The sequence below is a fragment of the Pyxicephalus adspersus genome, chromosome 10 (genome assembly GCF_032062135.1).
Source record: "Pyxicephalus adspersus chromosome 10, UCB_Pads_2.0, whole genome shotgun sequence".
NCBI lineage: Eukaryota > Metazoa > Chordata > Amphibia > Anura > Pyxicephalidae > Pyxicephalus > Pyxicephalus adspersus.
Window position 1 is genome coordinate 57,790,374 of NC_092867.1, and position 19,458 is coordinate 57,809,831.

General features: G+C 43.2%; 3 protein-coding genes across 7 annotated transcripts in view; 2 read left to right on the forward strand and 1 right to left on the reverse strand.

The window, feature by feature from the left end:
• The window catches only part of LOC140338996 (gastrula zinc finger protein XlCGF66.1-like), a 231,153-nt gene that overhangs the window by 26,781 nt on the left and 184,914 nt on the right, over window positions 1–19,458 (forward strand). The gene's annotated exons all lie outside the window — the stretch shown is intronic.
• LOC140339127 (tubulin beta chain) lies at window positions 7–887 on the forward strand. The gene has a single exon (XM_072423702.1). It carries the CDS (start codon window positions 138–140, stop codon window positions 774–776), a length of 639 nt encoding a protein of 212 aa, XP_072279803.1. The 5' UTR covers window positions 7–137; the 3' UTR covers window positions 777–887.
• Window positions 16,070–18,602, reverse strand: LOC140339063 (tubulin beta-4B chain). Its single transcript, XM_072423607.1, has 4 exons — window positions 18,434–18,602; window positions 17,846–17,954; window positions 17,646–17,756; window positions 16,070–17,245 (listed from the first exon to the last, which is right to left on the reverse strand). The coding sequence occupies exons 1-4, from the start codon at window positions 18,488–18,490 to the stop codon at window positions 16,188–16,190; spliced, it is 1,335 nt and encodes a 444-aa protein (XP_072279708.1). The 5' UTR covers window positions 18,491–18,602; the 3' UTR covers window positions 16,070–16,187.

The following is a 19,458-nucleotide window of genomic DNA, read 5'->3' on the forward strand; positions in this document are numbered from 1 at the left end:
TGTCTGTGCACCAGCTTGTAGAGAACACAGATGAGACCTACTGCATAGATAATGAAGCCCTTTATGATATTTGCTTTAGAACCCTTAAACTCACCACCCCCACCTATGGTGACCTGAACCATTTGGTATCTGCCACCATGAGTGGAGTCACTACCTGCCTGCGTTTCCCTGGCCAGCTAAATGCTGATCTGCGTAAACTGGCTGTCAATATGGTACCCTTCCCCCGACTGCATTTCTTTATGCCAGGCTTTGCCCCGCTAACTAGTCGCGGCAGCCAACAGTACCGTGCTTTAACTGTGCCCGAGCTGACGCAGCAGATGTTTGATTCAAAAAACATGATGGCTGCCTGTGACCCCCGTCACGGCCGCTATCTGACTGTAGCTGCCGTGTTTAGAGGACGCATGTCCATGAAAGAGGTGGATGAGCAGATGCTCAATGTCCAGAACAAGAACAGCAGCTACTTTGTTGAATGGATCCCCAACAATGTGAAGACTGCTGTCTGTGACATTCCACCACGAGGCCTGAAGATGTCTGCCACCTTCATTGGTAACAGCACAGCCATTCAGGAGCTGTTCAAGCGCATCTCTGAACAGTTCACTGCTATGTTCCGCAGAAAGGCCTTCTTGCACTGGTACACTGGGGAAGGCATGGATGAGATGGAGTTCACCGAGGCTGAGAGCAACATGAATGACCTGGTGTCGGAGTACCAGCAGTACCAAGATGCCACAGCGGAAGAGGAAGGTGAATTTGAGGAGGAGGCAGATGAGGAAGCATAACCCAACTTGTTCTGTTGTAAAATATTTCTTAAAGCCATTCTGTTTGCTTTTTTCTTCTTGTTCTCTTTTGGCTGTACAGAAGATTTACACCATTAAATTAGCAATTTGTAATTTGGTGGCTTCTGCCTGCTTTGTGACGATTACTTGCATTACAGTAATTCTTGAATGGAAACCTATTACACCTTCAATGCACAATATGGTTGTGGTATTGGATGCTTGGGTAAACCAATATGGGTGCAATTTTGTTGACTATGTTTAGGAGCCGAAGGGGGATTGCCTTATTGTAGGTTATTATGTGGTAATACAACACACGAGGGTGCACAGTTGTGAGCACATCTCCTAAAAACTGGTGGCTAAAACTAAAAGGTTAGCCAGTATTCGCTGTGGTATCCTTGCTGCTTTTCTGTATACTAACTAGCATACCCTGTCCTGCACATTCTGATGGCTGTCTTTGTTGTCAGTGCTGCCTCCTGATATGTGGGGTGATGATGAAGAAGCAGCGTGGGGTGGAGGGAGCATGAATCTACAGAATAAAATTTTGATAGCAGATTTCTCTGCTTTTATTTCAAAGTGTATATCCTTGAGATTTTTTTTCAGTTGGGTCCACCAAAAAGTGTTCTACCTTACCCCTATACTTTGTACCAACTTTCCAGTTCTTGGCTTGTTAGTATGTCTTATTTTCTCATAATATGCCCAAACTGTCCAGTGTTGTGTATTTTGATCCAACTTCCTAGTTTTTCATGGTGTAATTGTGTGATGTGGTTTAGTTCACATTAGCAGTGAAAAAACTGCCATTTACCGTGCATATGTGCGATCGATTACTTTTACATAATAGGAAAGCCCCTGATACATTCCTGGTGTCAGGCATACACAGAAGGAGCAACCCATAACCACCTGGGATATGTCACACACAGCTGAGGGGGCAGCAGATTTACCCTTCAGTCTTTACCACTATGGGAGTATAGATGGAAAGGGAGGGTTCCTCCCCAAAAATAGAAAAGAAAAACAAATTTTTATATTATAATAAAGGGATCGGGAAAGTCATAATAATGGTAAAATGTGGTGATGCTTTTTTTAAGAGCATTGTGCATGTGATAGCAGATGGGGGAAGGACAGCCAGTGTCCCCCTCTCGTCACTGCCTAAAATTTCATTAGCGTGGCATCATTAGAATATAAACATTCCTGCCCATCAAAACATGCTGTCTGTTATCCATAATTATCCACTTCTCTACAATGATCCCTAATTTCCCTAGAATGGAAAGGTACAGGTAAACAAAATTATAGATGCAAGTGGGGGACACTTGTAGATAACACCCCCCAAACTTTCATCACCATGGCATCATTACAACATAAACTCTGCCCATCAAAGCATGCTCCCCTGTTACACGTGACTACCCCGACAGTACCTGAACACCAATTTCTTTTTGATGGGCAGAGTTTTATATGTTCTAATGATGCCATAGTGATGACATTTTAGAGGGTTCCCTACACATCCCCCCCATGTAAACCTTAAAAAAAAAAAAAAAGTGCCTATCTTGCTGCACCTGTGTGAGATCATCATCTTTCTTTTTTTCCACATAAAAGTCCCTTCTGCGCATGCTTGTTCTCTGAGCCCAAGCCTCTTAGGATTCGTGACGTGTGTATGCCAGAAGCCTATGTGTTCCAATTCAGTCTTTATTGCAGTGACACTAATGACAGAAGGGGAGGGGCGCTTTGCCTTTTTATTTTTTTATATAAAGGCATTTACTAAAAAAACAAAAGGGTTATTTACCCCTGTATATAAAGTAGCAATTTGTGGTGATAGATCCACTTTAAGGGGGCTATTTCAAGGGCATGGCCTTCAAATTCATTTTGCGGGTTAGGGACCCCAAGGACCTTTTTCATGGCAATGAGCATTAGGGTACTGCCAATTGTCTGCGCTGTGATGCCTCAAATATAAAATTCACCACTCACAAAACTAAGGCTGTGTTCCCGCTGGGGGTGAGGTTGCGCAGCTGTTACTTCTTCCTTATGTCTTTGGGTAGACATTCAGTAACGCTAAGTGCTGCCTGGAGTCAAATCTGCAGTGCAAGGGACTAAGTAGCTGGTGGGGTGCTTGTTACACAAAGCTGGCCACTTACGGTCCATGTACCCCAATTTATCTGGAACGGGAATGTTGGTAACTGAAAATGAGGGAGCTAGTAAGAAACCCTTTTTGTCCCCTCCCAATTAAAATGTTATACCCATCATATCATGCTACCCTGTCATACATAACTATCCCCTTTTTCTCTATGAACCCCAATTACTCTGTAAGAAAAGGGAAATGTAACTGTAAGTGCAGGACTCTTGTGGCTAACTCCCTCTAAAATGTCATCACTACGGCGCCATCACAAGAAAAATTATACTTGTCTTACAATGCTACCCTGTCACACATTGCCCCTGATTCATCAATGAAATCCGCGCTCGCTGGAAGCGCGAACGTATGCGCGGCCAGCGATCGCGGATTACTGCGGTCCGGACTCGAGTATGCGCGTACACCCGCCTCACTACCAGCCGGATTCCAGCCTTCACAATAAAACATTTTTTTTTAGGGCTATGGGTAATGTGTGTGCCATTAGAAAGAATGATTTTTTTAGGGGAACAGTGACTTTTAATGCAAGATCGCCAGTAAAAAGCTGTCGGATAAGCGCGGCTCCGTGCGCGAGCTTTTTCCGTTGCTGAATAGCGAGACCGCGTACGATTCCGGATCGCTAATACGAATGCACGACCGATAATCCGATTCTGCTTGATGAATCAGGGGCATTGTGTAACAAGCACCCCACCAGCTGCTAAGTCCCTAGCACCCCAGCATCTGCAGATTTCACTCTATGCAGCAGTGAGAGGTACGGAGCGTCTTCCCCTAGGTAGGATTCAATGGCATGGGGAGTAACTGCAGTGCAACCTCACCGCCACTCTGAACGCAGCCTTAAAGTTTTGAAAGGTTAAATTTATATTTGAGGCACCACAGCACACAGACAATTGGCAGTACCCTAATGCTCAATGTCATGGAAACGGCCCCCAGGGGTCCCTAATATGCAAACTCTATTTGGGACCCTGGTCTTGAAAAAGCCAATCACCATGGATCTTTGCAAATAAAGGTGTCACCTTTTTTTTTTTTTACTTTAGGTTTACTTTATTGAGAAAACATCCCTGATTGTTAATAGGAATTTATGTTTTAGACGTCTTATCTGGCAACTTGTTATGTTCAGGAGACTAAAATTAGGTTTAGTAGCAGCTCTCGGGGTCCCCTGTGTACCCTAAAATTTCAGGTTTCTACAACAATCGGTGTGGGAGATTTTAAGGTTTATACATGGGGGTAATGACAGCACCATCGACACAGACACAGCTCTCATGCTGCTGATGTATGAGGTGCGGGGTTATCTCACAGTACAAGGTGGGTGGGGCACAGCTGATCTCCGGGGTCTATAGGACATGCCCACTCCGGGGGAGCTCACATTGAAGCACATTCCCATTGAAAAAGATAGGAGATGTGTGCACAGACAGAGCAGACACTACTGATTGTGTTGTCATTGTATACCCCCAATCAGCTGGTAGTACGCATTCTGAGGGTTGGATTATCTCATGGGACACTAGCGCCCTTTGCTGTGTTGGGGATATTCACAAAGGGCAGTACGATGTCATTGTCAATATTCAAATTACATTAAATAGTGGTTTCTTATTATATTCAATGTAATGATTATTAGTATTATAATTACTTCAGCAGAGTATTATGCACAAAATACTGACTATAAGGAATAAGCAGTCACCAATAAAAAATGACCGCCCACGAGGAACAACCAACCACCTCCGAGGGAGGATTGACTGCCTACGAGAAACAACTGACCACCCACGAGGTATACCCGACTGCCTGTGAGGAAGGCCAACCATCTCCGAGGTATGACTGCTCACCTATGTGAAGGAATGACCAGCCACCTACAATGGATAACTGACCACCTATGATGAAGGAGCAGCCACCAATTAGAATTGACTTTCTCCCAACAAAGAATGTCCAGTTAGCTAAGGGTGGACAGCCAAAACATTGTGGCCTGATTGTGGTTGTCCATAAAGAGAATCCTGTAGATGGGAGAAAAGACAGAAAATATCTAGTATTTTGTGCCGCACAGAAAAAAAAAATTTGGAAGAATCAACCGGTTTTTTGACAATAATTAATTTAAAAGTTGAATTTGGTCTTTCCCACATTGTACTTCATGGGGAGGTTGACCAATCAGCTAGACAATGAGATCCCTATTTTATCAACAAAAATGTTCCTTTTTCCAACGGGTTTCGCCTAGCGGCTTCTTCAGGGGATTTTGGTATCGATCATTTTTCAAAAGCTGTTCATAAAGCGTGCATTCAGGGTATGTTCCCAATTTGCATAAAATTAGAATTGAAGTATTCAGCATAGTGGATGAAAACGGTATACACACAGGAAAATATTAGTGATTGGAGACTAGTATATGATAGCTAGAGTGGATGTATTGACAGTAGTTTTTTAGGTTAGAGCAATCTAGTACATATACCTGGTATCATACATGTACCTAGAAGTACTTTGGATGATTTGGAGTCACCGTATGTAAAATATCACATTGTTAGGTATGTGTCCCTAATACACAACGCAGTCTCTAGGTAAAAAATGGGTGCGGGTTTAGATGAGTTGATCATAATACAGCATTCAACTAAAGTAAGGGTTGGGGAGGTCTATAACAAAAAAAAGTTATTAGTATTTTTTTTTAAATAAGGAGCATACCGTGTTTTCCCGATGATAAGCCATCCCCATCAAATAAGGCACACCCCCCCGATTTCGCCCAAAACAATAAAATAAAGCAGCCCCCGCAAATAAGACACCCCCCTATACCTGCGCCTAAAGGAATCTCCCGCTCAGGTGGTATGGTGGGTAACTGTGTGCCTCTGTGTGACTCCTCGGTGCTGGCTGCAGTGCAGAGCGAAACAAAAAGTAACTTCAAAGGCCGCGCATGTGCCTACGACTCCGCACCAGGAAGGACAAGCAAGCTGCTGATCCCTGCCCTAACGGAGTCTGTTACCCGGCCGTACGGTAAAAAAGTGAGTCAGTGAACAGAAGGGGACAATGAATGGCACATGAGTGATCAGAAGGGGACAATGAATGGCACAGAGAATGGCACATGAGTGATCAGAAGGGGACAATGAATGGCACAGAGTGATCAGAAGGGGACAACGAATGGCACAGAGTGATCCGAAGGGGACAATGAATGGCACAGAGTGATCAGAAGGGGACAATGAATGGCACGTGAGTGATCAAAAGGGGACAATGAATGGCACATGAGTGATCATGAGTGATTTTCAACAATAAATGTGTACTGTAGTCTCCTTCATGGAAAAATAAGACATCCCCCTGAAAATAAGACCTAGGGCGTATTTTGGCATTTCAAAAAATATAAGACAGTGCCTTATCATAGGGGAAACAGGGTAGTAGTAAGTCAGTAGGTTCATCAAATCATTGGGGAAGCAATAAAAAAAGGAAAAAATATTTCAGATAGAAGACATACTCATAAATTGCAGAATTACTTCAATTTTTAGGGGTAACTAGATTAGAGGGGAGATTAAAGGGATTTCAACTGTAAAACATTGGAGTCTAATCTTGTGCAGAGTTTGGCATACAGAGGTGCTGCAGCGTTGTGGGTCAGGCTGGGAATGGGGATTTCCTGCCCTTATATGGTTTTGTAACCAGCGTAATTGCAGGGGAACAGCGCATGTGTGGACAACTTGCGCATGCATAGTGGGGTTTAGGTGTCCACTTCTGCCCTCTGCCACGTTTTGTCCTATTAAGCTGCCTATATGCAAATTATAACACAAGTTGGACCCCTTCGTAAATATCTTCTATGCGTTGGAATCTGTCCCCCCCAACCCCACTATTGGAAATGGAATGCAAAGGGATTGTAAACTTGAAAGCAACCAAATTCCCAGTACTTAATGATGTGATGATGTTAAGATTGATTTGATGATGTTAAGTTTTAAACCATTCCTCTCTCAAACCTAAATACCTTGTCGTATTGAGTATTTCTCTTTCTTTCCTTTTCTTGTAATTATATAATACCATGTATTATATACTGAGCCACCTTTCATATACGTAAGGTGATCCTTGTTTACTACCACTTTCTTTATATGTGAGTACAACATTTCATTTTTCGTTTGTTTTTATATATTCTTCTATATATAAATATATATATATATATATATATATATATATATATATATATATATATAACTCTATACCAGGGGTCAGCAAACTTTTTGACTACTAGGCCATTTTAGGACCTCAAGAAGGCACACTAGGCCGGACTCTCTCTTTTGAGTCATGTGCTGATAGTTCCGCCCCCCACCAAGAATGCCCCTGAAGGGAAACGCCTCTTACCCCACTGACGGAAGTGTTAACGCCAGCCACGGTAAATAGAGAAGGGAGGCATAACAAGGAGGACCAAGAGCCGCATGCAACTCTGGAGCCGCGGGTTGCGGACCCCTGCCGGCTGACATTAGGCCGGATCAATTGTGGGGCCGGAACGGACTACTGGCTTGGCTGTATCTGGCCCAAAGGCCAGAGTTTGCTGACCCCTGCTCTATACCTTGTATGGAACAACTTTCTGTAGAACCATTTTAGCACAATTAGTAATTTGTTACTCCACATTATGGTCTATTATTCCTATTATCGATAAACAAGACATATTTCCGACCTCAAGGAATTGGTTATTCTAAAACATCCTGTGCCAAAGGTTTCTGCCTTGCTTCTCTCCCAGTAATATTTTACATAACTCAAAATATTGTTACCTGCACGATACCCTCCAACACAAACCAACACAAATTTAGTTACCCCTATCAATTGAAGATATTCACTAATTTCTAAGTATGTCTTCTATCTAAAATATTTTTTCTTTTTATCTTTACTGCATCCCTAATGATTTGATGAACCTACTGACTCACTCCTTATTTCCAAAAATCCTTATTATTTTTTTTTTGTTAATAGACCTCCCTAACCCTTACTATAGTTGAATGCTGTATTAAGATCAACTCATCTAAACCTTTTTTACCTAGAGACTGCATTTTGTATTAAGACACATACCTACCCATGTGATATCCTACATACGGTGACTCCAAATCATCACAAGTAAGTCTTAACAGTGTACCGCTTTTGGTACAGAAATCCAGATATCAGTGAAACGCCCAGGTGGTTACGTTAAGCAACAACACAACATCTGTTCATAAGAGAGAGAGACCCTGCTTGTGAGCTTGGCAATCAATGAGCTTTGATGTTGTGCTTGGAACCTGGACCTCCTTCCATCACCATCAGGTGTGTTAAGAATGAGTATGCAACTCAGCTGGACAACTAATTCACAACCAGTTTGTACAGCGAGTGGAAGTGTGTTTGTATACAATAGTGCTAAGATCAGGCAGCACAGCACAATGACAACAAACCTATAACACAACTACAAATGAACACAGGAGTTGTGTGGGGGCAAATCAACATGAGTGCAAATGTCAGATTATTGAAAAAAATAAAAAAAAATAATGACAATTTATTCAGAAAAGGAATATGCACATAATACATTCAAATACCAATATGTGACAACCCCTGTTCGGACATATTTCTGTAAGTTACAGGTCTACAATTTAAAAAAAAAATTTCATGAAAAACAGTGGATCACTTTTGGTACAGAAATTTAGACCTCAGTGTAACGCTCAGGTGGTTAATACATGTATTATGTTATGTGTCATGTTTGCCTATAATCTTTTACTAAAATATTTGATTTCTCTAAAGTCAAACTGGAATGAAATTTTTATCAGGTCACAAATGTTTGTTCACATATTTTTTTACACTCATACTATTGTGTGATGACATATTTGAAAGTCCTACTTAGTATATATCCAGCTTGATAGAAATTAGTTTGCAGTGTTGCAACCAAAAGAAAAAGTAACAAAAAGTGCAACAAATGTAACTCTAAATGAAGCAAGTTTGTGATTGAGTAGAATGTAACATAAAAAAGTAGCACTTACACAAAAAAAACATCAAGCATTAAAGATTCAAACTGACCAGTAAAATGGACTGGAGATGGGCACAGAACAGGGCGCAGGTGTGCGCTAATCAATTGCTATCACCTCATTACTGAGGTTAACATCTCCTCCTGAATCGCGCAGCTGAAAATGAATCGCCTTAATTGGCGTATTCAAGATTTTTGCTCATCTTTGAAGGAAACCGGCAGGCAAGTTTACTAGACCTCGGGCAAGACTCGCGGTAATAGAGCTTCCTGGCCGGCGCGTGCGTATGCGCATTTCATTGATAAATCTGGGCTTTTAAATCCACAGTTGATCTTGAATATCTGCTTTCTTCTGTCAAAAACCCTCAGCTGAATATTTTTAATAAAGGTAAGGTCCTACAGATACTAAAATGGCTCCATTCTAATCAAGTCTGTTATCCTGACACATTTCAGATATTTGGTTGCTCCTCTGCTTTTATGTTTAACCATTAAAGAAACAGCATGATGCAAATTTTAAAAAAGTTTACATGCTTCTTGTCATGAGACACAAATGGGGCATGCTCCACGCTTATACATAAGGGCACAGATTCAGATTTTTGTATTTCAGTCTTTTTATTGGGTATTTAACAAATACATTTTACACAATTTACACATACTATTAATATTAATAATATTATTAATAAAATAATAATGTCCAATATAGACCTGTTGCGTCAGAAAACAGATAAATGAAAAGTCATTAGGAAACTAAGAATTTTTACTTTACATAAAAGGGTAGACAACCCAATAATGTAAAGTAAAAATTCTGTTTTTTTTTTCAAGTGCAACATCCTTTTTTTTAAAAAAAATGGTGCAGCACTGCCCCCTAAGCAGATTTTTCCTGGGCTTCCGGTTATAGGGGAGTTCGCCAGTACCCCCGGCTTAGATCCATTATTGTCAGATAGCAGGCACCTGCCAGCTTATCCAACAAATCTTCAATTCCAGGCATTGGGTAGGCATCAGATGAGGTGATGGCTTTAAGTTTTCTGTAGTCCACACAGAACCTGGAGGTTCGATCCTTTTTGGGGACCAAAACTACCGGGGATGCCCATGCACTGTGGGACTTCTGAATGACCCCTAATTGCAGCATCTCCTGCCTGTGTCCACTTTGTGGACAGCAAGGTGCGTTCTCCCTGGTTTAAAGTGAATGTGCACCTGTGCGGTGTGAACACTTTCAGCAGCTGATCCTTCTGGAGGAGGAAGAGTTGTGAGTTGGTGCTTGGCTCATTACTCACCTCCCGGGTGTCAGCTAACAAATCTAGCACATCTAACACATCATTATCTCCTTATCACCAACCTTTGGTGAATTGTTGTTTTCCAACCCACTTTCCTCCCTCTGTCCATCCCCAGGTCCCTCAGATGATGCCTCTGCATCTTTGTTCAGTACCTTGGAATGTTCGGAGGGTTCTGCTGAAAAATCCTGCATAGCTCCAGATGGTTCATAGTAGGAAATAAGAGTGCCCAAATCTGCTCCGAGCAGTACTGGTACTTGAGACTCCCACAATCTTGGTACCCCTGCCGGCCCCCAATCAATGAGAACTTCCACAGTAGGCACAAAGGAATGGGTACCCCCAACTCCACTAAGAGTAAGATACTTGTTAGGAATGATACTCTCCTTGTCGATTAAGTCAGGCTGTATAAGGGGGACATCTGCGCCAGTATTCCGAAAGCCACTCACGATCTGATTGTTCACAGTAACAGGTTGATGATTTTAGTGTGACCCACTACTTCTTCAGCAACAAGCAACACAGAAGAGGAGTTGTTAGTGGGCTGCCTCGGTGCTGTCATCTGTTTGGGTGAAGGGCAGGTGATCCAGAGGTGTCCAGATTTGCCACAATTGAAGCACTTCTAAAGATCCGCTGAACCAAAACTGATGGAAGAAACTGGTGGCATTGGTGGCTGCTGTGTTTGGGTCGCTGGGGTAGAAGTAGTAGATAGTGGTGGTGGTTTTCCTCCCCTCCGGGACCTAGGAGCAGCTCTGTCACCCGGGTAGTGACAGAGGTCTGCCAACTCTGCTGCTTCATCCGCTGACATAGGCTGGCGCCCTAGCACAAACTGTTTGATTTTAGGGGGACAGCTATGGAAAAATTGGTCCTGGATGATTAGGTTCCCCAAGTGCTCATAAGTCTCTTTTTTCAGTCCCTTGACCCACTGCCAGAAGGTGGTGCGCATCTGATGGACAAGTTCCTTGTAGGTGTCAGTGGCCACTTTACGCAGGGACCAAAACCTCTTCTGGTAAATATCTGGGGGTGAGCTTATATTTTGTAATTATATTCTTTATAACTTTTTAGTCATCATTCATCTCAAGAGGCAATGTTACAAAAGCATCCAAAGCTTTGCCTCTCAGGCCTGGGGTCAGGTAACCAGCCCACTTTTCCTGGGGTAACTGATACTGTTGACACGCTTTTTCAAAACACTGCAGATAGGTATCGATATCACTGTCCTTATCCATCACTGAAAATTTAAGATCTCTCACCAGAGAATCGCTCTGCTCAGGAACTGGGTGCCTGACCTTGACGCTGTAACCGGAGTTTAGCCATCTCCAGTTCATGTTGCTCTGCCGCCTCCTCTCAGCTCGGCGCTCTTCTTCTTCCATCTCAGCTTGGCGCTCTGCTGCTTGTTGAAGCTGGAGCATAAGCTGAAGGCAAAGCCCTGGATCATCAGAGCCCTGCAACTGCTGATCATTTCCCGTGGATGATATCCAATTATCCAGTTGATCACCCTGGACACCACGTCTGTCCACATTCTCAGGTGAGGAAGACTGTTCCTCTTCTGGTGCCATCTCTGATGCATGAGGGTTCGTATCCAGCGACCTCACCTCAAGGGCTTGCTCTGCCCCTTCCTTGCTCCACCAGAGTGCAGATCAGCTGCTCCTTCATCTGCCCTGGGTTGTTGGGATGCCTTTGACCTCACATAGGTTGAACAGGTCAGCTTTGCCCATCCGTTTGTAATCCACTGGACCAGGCATGGTTGCAAAATAAAAGGATAGGAAAACAAAGATGGGGTGGGGGAACTGTTGCTATATGTTCTCTAAAAAAAAAAACTTATGCACTGGCCTATCCCCAAGAACTGCTTCCCCTGGGGTCACAGTCCTTCAGTACCGAGTCCATCACTTAACCCTGCACTAATGCTCTAAGTAGGAACAGATTTCAGCAAACTGACGAGGGATGTCGGGGGATGCACGATCTCCGACTATCGCGCGTCTTTAACAATGACTGCGCTCTGTTAAATATCACTGGTACCCAAAATGCCTCAATCTGAGCACAGCACAACACCCCTAAGCAGTACAACCACCAAGGTCCCACCGCTCTGCCACCAATATGTGACGAACGCCCTCTCAGCCCGCACCCTGCACATAAACTTTCCAGCACGCTCAGCAACAGTCCAAGCCCGAGCAGGCTGAAGAGGGGCCATTACGGGGCAAGGTTAACCACTCTGGTAACCCTTGCCACACACACCATCACAGGTAGACTGCCACCACGTGCTTAGACGGAAGCACGCACCAATACTCTTTGACAACCGCAGTTATGATTCTGCTTCTTTAGTGTCACCCACTGCCACTCCAGACAGGGATGTCTCAGCAATCACAATATTATAGTAACGTTTCGGATTAGCAATGTACACTATTATAGAGCATTCAGAGATTCAGCTTACACTTTTTATAGTGTTTAATAAGTAAAAACATACAAATACAGAGCATAAACAAATACAGAAAAATAAAGACTAATCTAAGAACGATAACAGAACAATAGCAGAACTATAGCAACAGCATACAATAAAAGGGAAAATTGTGAATTAATACTTAGGTAGAGTTGGTTTGCCTTGGTCCAGGTTGCTGTGTAAAGTTCTGGTTATTAGTCAGAGTCACTGGGCTCCCTGCAGTGCTCAATGTGTCAGTGCCGTTGTCTTTAGCAACAGGATGTCAGTGAGAACTGTCTCTGCTAGACTAGGTCTAGGCCAACAACAGAGGTGGGACTAATACAACAATCCAATGACAGCCGGGTAGGGGTCTGAATGGCGGTGTCCACATGAGTTATGATGTTCTGTGGACACTTCCCAAATGCCCTTATTCTAGCTATTGTTAATAATTTCACAAGTACAGGTTTTATGAACTGCCAACCCCCAGATTATTAATCACCACAAAATAAGGAGTTCACAGAGACCAAACTAGGCATGTCTGGGACTTATGGTTCACCAGGACAGGCTACATATGGGTTCCAGGCTTCCCTGAGGCATAGACTAGTCTAGTCCTTGGTCTCAAAATGCTCACCATAATGATCCAACTACAAATCAGTCAACTACTACTTTATACAGAATGGTATATTGGAAGTACAAAGATTATTAATAACTGGGTTTCAGAATACAGCTCAGAGGTAAATCAGGGGCCACATGACACCTGGAGACACAAAACTCCAACTTTTGCAATGAGTGCTGTAAACTAGAGGTTCTGGAAGGATGCTGGTTGTCAGATCAAGGAATATATGATAAGGGGAAATTTATGACCCTGGTCCGTTAGGGAGACAATTTCCAACAAAGACATTTTAAAAGAAGACAAAATATATTTTAAAAGGGAGATCAGGAATTCATATTTTACTTTATATATTAGACTTTTTTAGAATTTTTTTTAGTAGTTTCTGCAATATCTTTTACGACTTCAGGTAAACCATTTATGCGAAAAATATTGCGTTGTGCACAAATTTCAAGGTCATCAATCTTTATGTGGAAATGATCAATTTGTGCGTGAAACTGTGATTTGTGCTGAATTCTGCAATACACTGATAAATGTATCATCTAGTTTTTGTTCAATCAGATCAAGACGGGTGCCCAAGCTCTGGAGGTTCCTCCTGAATTGAGAGTGTTGGAGGATGAAGTTTTGTCCAGTTCCATCTGAAGCAGGGCAGCCATGTGTTGTAATAGCCTATGTTCCCCCTCCATGATGCTGCTGGGAGCTGTAGTTGTGTTGGTTTCATGCAAAGATCTGTGTGGATTGGGAAGACTGGGCTGGTATCTGGTGAGCTCCCCCAGATGCTGGGGAGCTGGTGTCACCGAGTGCTCCTTAAAGCTGTGATTCAGGCTGATGGGAGCTGAGAACAGGAGATCAGAGGCCATGAACAGAACTCATTGGTAGTGAGGCTCCCCCCTCCCTTTCTCCTTGCCCTTTCCTCTGGGTTCTGCTAGAGATTGTGCCGGGGAATGCTCTGGATGCCGCATGTGCAGCCAAATACCACGCGTCCACCATCTTGGATTTGGGTCCTGCCGCCTGAGGACATGATAAGCGCTCATTGTGCTTCCCCCCTTTACCCACCAAACCTGCTGCCCTGCCCGCTGCTGTGCTGTATGCGCTTTTCCCAGATTCAGATTTTTGATAGCATGGATTAAAGCTGGTCAGATTTTGGATCTCTCATCATTTTCTGTCCTGGCTACAATGATGAGCAAACAGAACGGATTAATCTTCCCAGTGTGAATATAGCCAGCAACCTTATGGAGAATCGAACCCTTTACCCCAGCATAATCCAAAACCCAAATTTATAATCCATTACCCCATTAAATGCCTGGCAGTTTAGGAATATAGCACTACCACATGGCTACATGAGTTGGACACGAATAGCACATTTTTTTTTATAAGGGCTACAAGGAAAACTGTACTAGGGGATCTACAAAAAAAGTTGTGTCAACAGGCTGGAATCTCTCCTTTACAATCAAGTGTAGGCCGGATACATAAACTCCTCTCCTTCATGGTTAATGGCCAATTAAACTAAACCAACATCATATGGGACCAAGTCCTAATTTATTTGGTGCATAGAGTACAGGACTTCCTTATCCCCTCCCCAGAAGGCCTTTTACCATAAAAACAAAAAAATAAACCCCTTAAATCAGAAATTAAAATTTCCGCCTCCTCTCAGCACACTAGCTGAGAATAGAAAAGTAGAAAAAGAGAGCTGGTGTGGGGTCAGGTGGCGGGGAATGGCAGCGAAGTGTAAGCCTTACATTCATTGTTCTGCCATTCTCCTGTGTAAGGAGGGCCGCTGGCGCTACCACCCCCTGTCATTTGTGGCCCCCAACTCACCAAGCATGGTCTGCAGCACGGGGGGTGGAAACCACTGCTTTAAAGCATTTCCTAAAGTCACAATGTGTTTTGAAAGTTTGGAAGTGGTTCAAACACAATTTTATTTTTTTTGGTATTATTGTTTATGTGGCCAACTCTAAAATGAGAAAAAAAAAACCCCAGCTAGAGTTTACCACCACTGCAGGGGTCAAAAAGGAGGATTTATACTCACTTAACAATGGCAAGGAGTACCATAAAAAGGAGACAATTGAAACGAAGATGCAGCCAGCAGAAAAAAAAAAAAAAAAAATAAAAATAAAACCCCACACACTTGGTTGACGCCCTAACCTTGCTATCCAAAACAAAACGTGGTAAGTGCATAGAAAGATCTTGGTAGGTGGATGAAACATGTATAGAGGAAATCTAACCAACCAGAAAAATACTGCAGTTGGAGATAACCTCATCCAAGATGTTGCCGTTATTGACTGCCAGCACATATATTAGGTGAACTGGCAGCTGTACCCAAAGACATACTTCAATTTTGAAAGCAGAATACCCCGCTTTTACATCATTCTATAGATTCATGCTCCCTGCACCACTTGCTGCTTCTTCATCACCAGCCCACCCATCAGGAGGCAGCACTGACAACCAAGACAGCCGTCACAATGTTCAGAACAAGGCATGGTAAGCAATATAGAAAGGCAGCAAGGATACCACAGTGAATCCTGGCAACTAACCTTTTGCTTGAGTTTTTGCCACCACTTACAGTAGATTAGAGATGTGCCCACAACTGTAAGCCCTTGTGTGTTGTATTATATTAACCTACATTAAGGCAGTCCCCCTTCTTCCCTAAAGATACACCAGAGTCAACAGAATAGCACCCAAATTTCCCCAAGCGTTCAGCATCACAACCATATTGTGCATTGAAGGAGTGTCAAGTTTCCAAACAGGAATAACGTTTTTGCCACTACTTATCGTATATTAGAGATGTGCTTATAACTGTGCACCCTTGTGTTGTATTATTACATATTGACCTACAATAAGGAAGTCCTCCTTGCCCCAGAAACATGCACCAGAGTCAACAATAGCACCCATAATATTTTACCCAAGCATCCAGATTAGATTTCCATTTAAGAAAAAATTACTGTAATGTAGTAATCATCAGAAAAGCAAGCACAAGAAGCCAAATTACAAAATGCTCATTTAATAGTGTAAATATTCAGGACAGCTTCTAATAAAGAAGACTAAGACAAGACAAAAGAAAAAACGAACGAAAATAATTCAACAGAAAAACATGTTGGTTTATGCTTCCTCTTCTGCCTCCTCTTCGAATTCACCTTCCTCTTCTGCTGTGGCATCTTGGTACTGCTGGTACTCTGATACCAGGTCATTCATGTTGCTCTCGGCCTCGGTGAACTCCATCTCATCCATGCCTTCCCCAGTGTACCAGTGCAAGAAGGCCTTTCTGCGGAACATAGCAGTGAACTGCTCAGAGATGCGCTTGAACAGCTCCTGAATGGCTGTGCTGTTACCGATGAAGGTGGCAGACATCTTTAGGCCTCGTGGTGGAATGTCACAGACAGCAGTTTTCACATTGTTGGGGATCCATTCAACAAAGTAGCTGCTGTTCTTATTCTGGACATTGAGCATCTGCTCATCCACCTCTTTCATGGACATGCGTCCTCTAAACACAGCAGCTACGGTCAGATAGCGGCCATGACGTGGGTCACAGGCAGCCATCATGTTTTTTGAATCAAACATCTGCTGCGTCAGCTCGGGCACAGTCAAAGCACGGTACTGTTGGCTGCCGCGGCTAGTTAGCGGAGCAAAGCCTGGCATAAAGAAATGCAGACGGGGGAAGGGTACCATATTGACAGCCAGTTTACGCAGATCAGCGTTTAGCTGGCCAGGGAAACGCAGGCAGGTAGTGACGCCACTCATGGTGGCCGATACCAGATGGTTCAGGTCACCATAGGTGGGGGTGGTGAGTTTAAGGGTTCTAAAGCAAATATCATAAAGGGCTTCATTATCTATGCAGTAGGTCTCATCTGTGTTCTCTACAAGCTGGTGCACAGACAAGGTGGCATTGTATGGCTCTACTACAGTGTCGGACACTTTAGGGGAAGGCACAACACTGAAAGTGTTCATAATTCTGTCAGGATACTCTTCTCTGATTTTGCTGATTAGGAGGGTACCCATACCAGAGCCTGTGCCACCACCTAGAGAGTGTGTGAGTTGAAAGCCCTGGAGACAATCACAACTTTCTGCTTCCTTCCTTACGACATCCAATACAGAGTCAACCAGTTCAGCTCCCTCTGTGTAGTGCCCCTTTGCCCAGTTGTTGCCAGCACCACTCTGACCTGTATAAGAAAAAAAATCCAATATTACCAAATGGCAGGGCACTTTTCTGCTAACCCTTTGTAGCAACTACAATTGCTGCCACACACAGCATCAAATGAAAGAAGTGACAGGCCTTAAGAAACGTTAAGCAATGTGAACAGAAGTTACATGAAGCCCAGTATAGGAAACATAAGTATTAACAGCCAGTCATGGTAAAAGAAATGGTGGGAGAGCACTATAAAAACCTCCAAGTATAAGGTAGTCAGGGGTGGCCTTTATAGAAACCCAGAACAGGTATGGCCCCAGGGTCTACACCATAGCTATTAAACCAACTGGGAGATCGCCTCCCCCAACTGCTAAAAACATGCCAAGAACATGTGACTAATGTCCCGCAACAAGCTAAAGCACCAAGACATTTACCAAATACAAAGTTGTCTGGTCTGAAGATCTGTCCGAAAGGTCCGGATCGCACAGAGTCCATTGTGCCTGGCTCCAGATCCACCAGGATGGCACGGGGAACGTATTTTCCACCTGCAAATAAATTAAAGATAGACGTTAAGCTTTGTCACAACCATAAGCTACACAGGAGGACCAGCATTGTAGGAGGAGGAACACCCTACCTGTAGCCTCATTATAATAGACGTTTATTCTTTCCAGCTGGAGATCGCTGTCACCGTGGTATGTGCCAGTTGGGTCAATGCCATGCTCATCGCTGATCACTTCCCAGAACTAGGAGACACAGAACACTTCATTACGAACTCTGATACAAGTTACACCATGATTCTACATTCTTCATATGCATTTTATCAAAAAGATGGCAGAATTAACACCATGATTAGCAGATAACAAGCATAACCTAATAGCAGGCTGCCTTTGTTATACTCTCCAAGGATTTGGAAAAATACTAATTCTAGTAGCAAGGAGTAAAGTATTGGAAGCCTTATGATCCGGAGGACATGGCCAGGTCTGCAGAGCACATGACCCTTCTGGTCACAAATGGTTTACCCTACCCTAAGCCACTTTCAATGCCTAGGCAGAGAGGGGCCACACCCAGCGAAATATACAGAAACAAAAGATACATTTTGTACCATGTACAACCATCTTAAAGGTAATTACACCCTTTCATCCTATGAGCCTATCTCTATGGAAATCTGGTTTTATAATACACACAGATCACCCTGAAGAGCCTACACAGTCCATTCTCTCACCTTGGCCCCAATCTGGTTACCACACTGGCCGGCCTGTAGGTGGACAATCTCCCTCATGGTTCGGGTTCTGTTCTGTCACCACACACGGGTCTTCCTGGAAGCAGCTTCACCAACTAAAATTAACCGTCGCCTCAGCCACTTTAATATCCGTTTCCTGCTCTAGGCAACAGGAAATCGCGCGGCTATTGGTTAACAGAAATAAGGCGGGACGATGAAAGAGGCAGCTATTGCTGGGTGAACTGTCCGTCACTTTGCTGTTAGAATGCGATAGGTTGCCTGAGAGACCTGTCAGTTGTCAAAGCCGCTACTTGTTATGTTTCCATAGGAATGATTGGCCTGGGCCTCTATTGTAGCCTTAGTTACCATAACAAAACAGTCTCGGCGCCCTTAGCTACGTCGGGGATATTCACAAAGCGCGGTATGATCTAATCCGGGAAGTAATAGTAGGACTCAAGGAACTTCCGGTCATGATGATTTAAAAATAAAAAAACACGACTGTTACTTGGTGAGAACTTGTGTTCAAATAAGACCATAAATATTATGAGTGGGGTGTGAAATTAGGACTGCGAATTATTTCAAATGTTATTGCCAATATTAGAATTACATTAAGTACTGGTTTCTTATTATCTTCAATGCAATGACTATTATTATCATTTATTCATCAGTTTTATTTTTGCTATATGCATGGGGTATTTATGAGTGTTGTGCCCATGGAGTTAGCTCACTTTGTACTGCACAAAATACTGACTATAATAAATGAGCAGCCACCAATAAAAAATAACCGCCCACGAGGAACAGCCAACCACCTCCGAGGAATGGCTGACTGCCTGTGAGGAACAACTGACCACCCACGAGGAATAACCGACTGCCTGTGAGGAAGCCCAACCACCTACGAAGGATAACTGACCACCTATGAGGAAGGAACAACCACCAGTTAGAATTGACTTTCTGCCAACAAAGAATGTCTATTTAGCTAATGGTGGACAGCCTAAACATTGTGGCCTGATTGTGGTTGTCCATAAAGA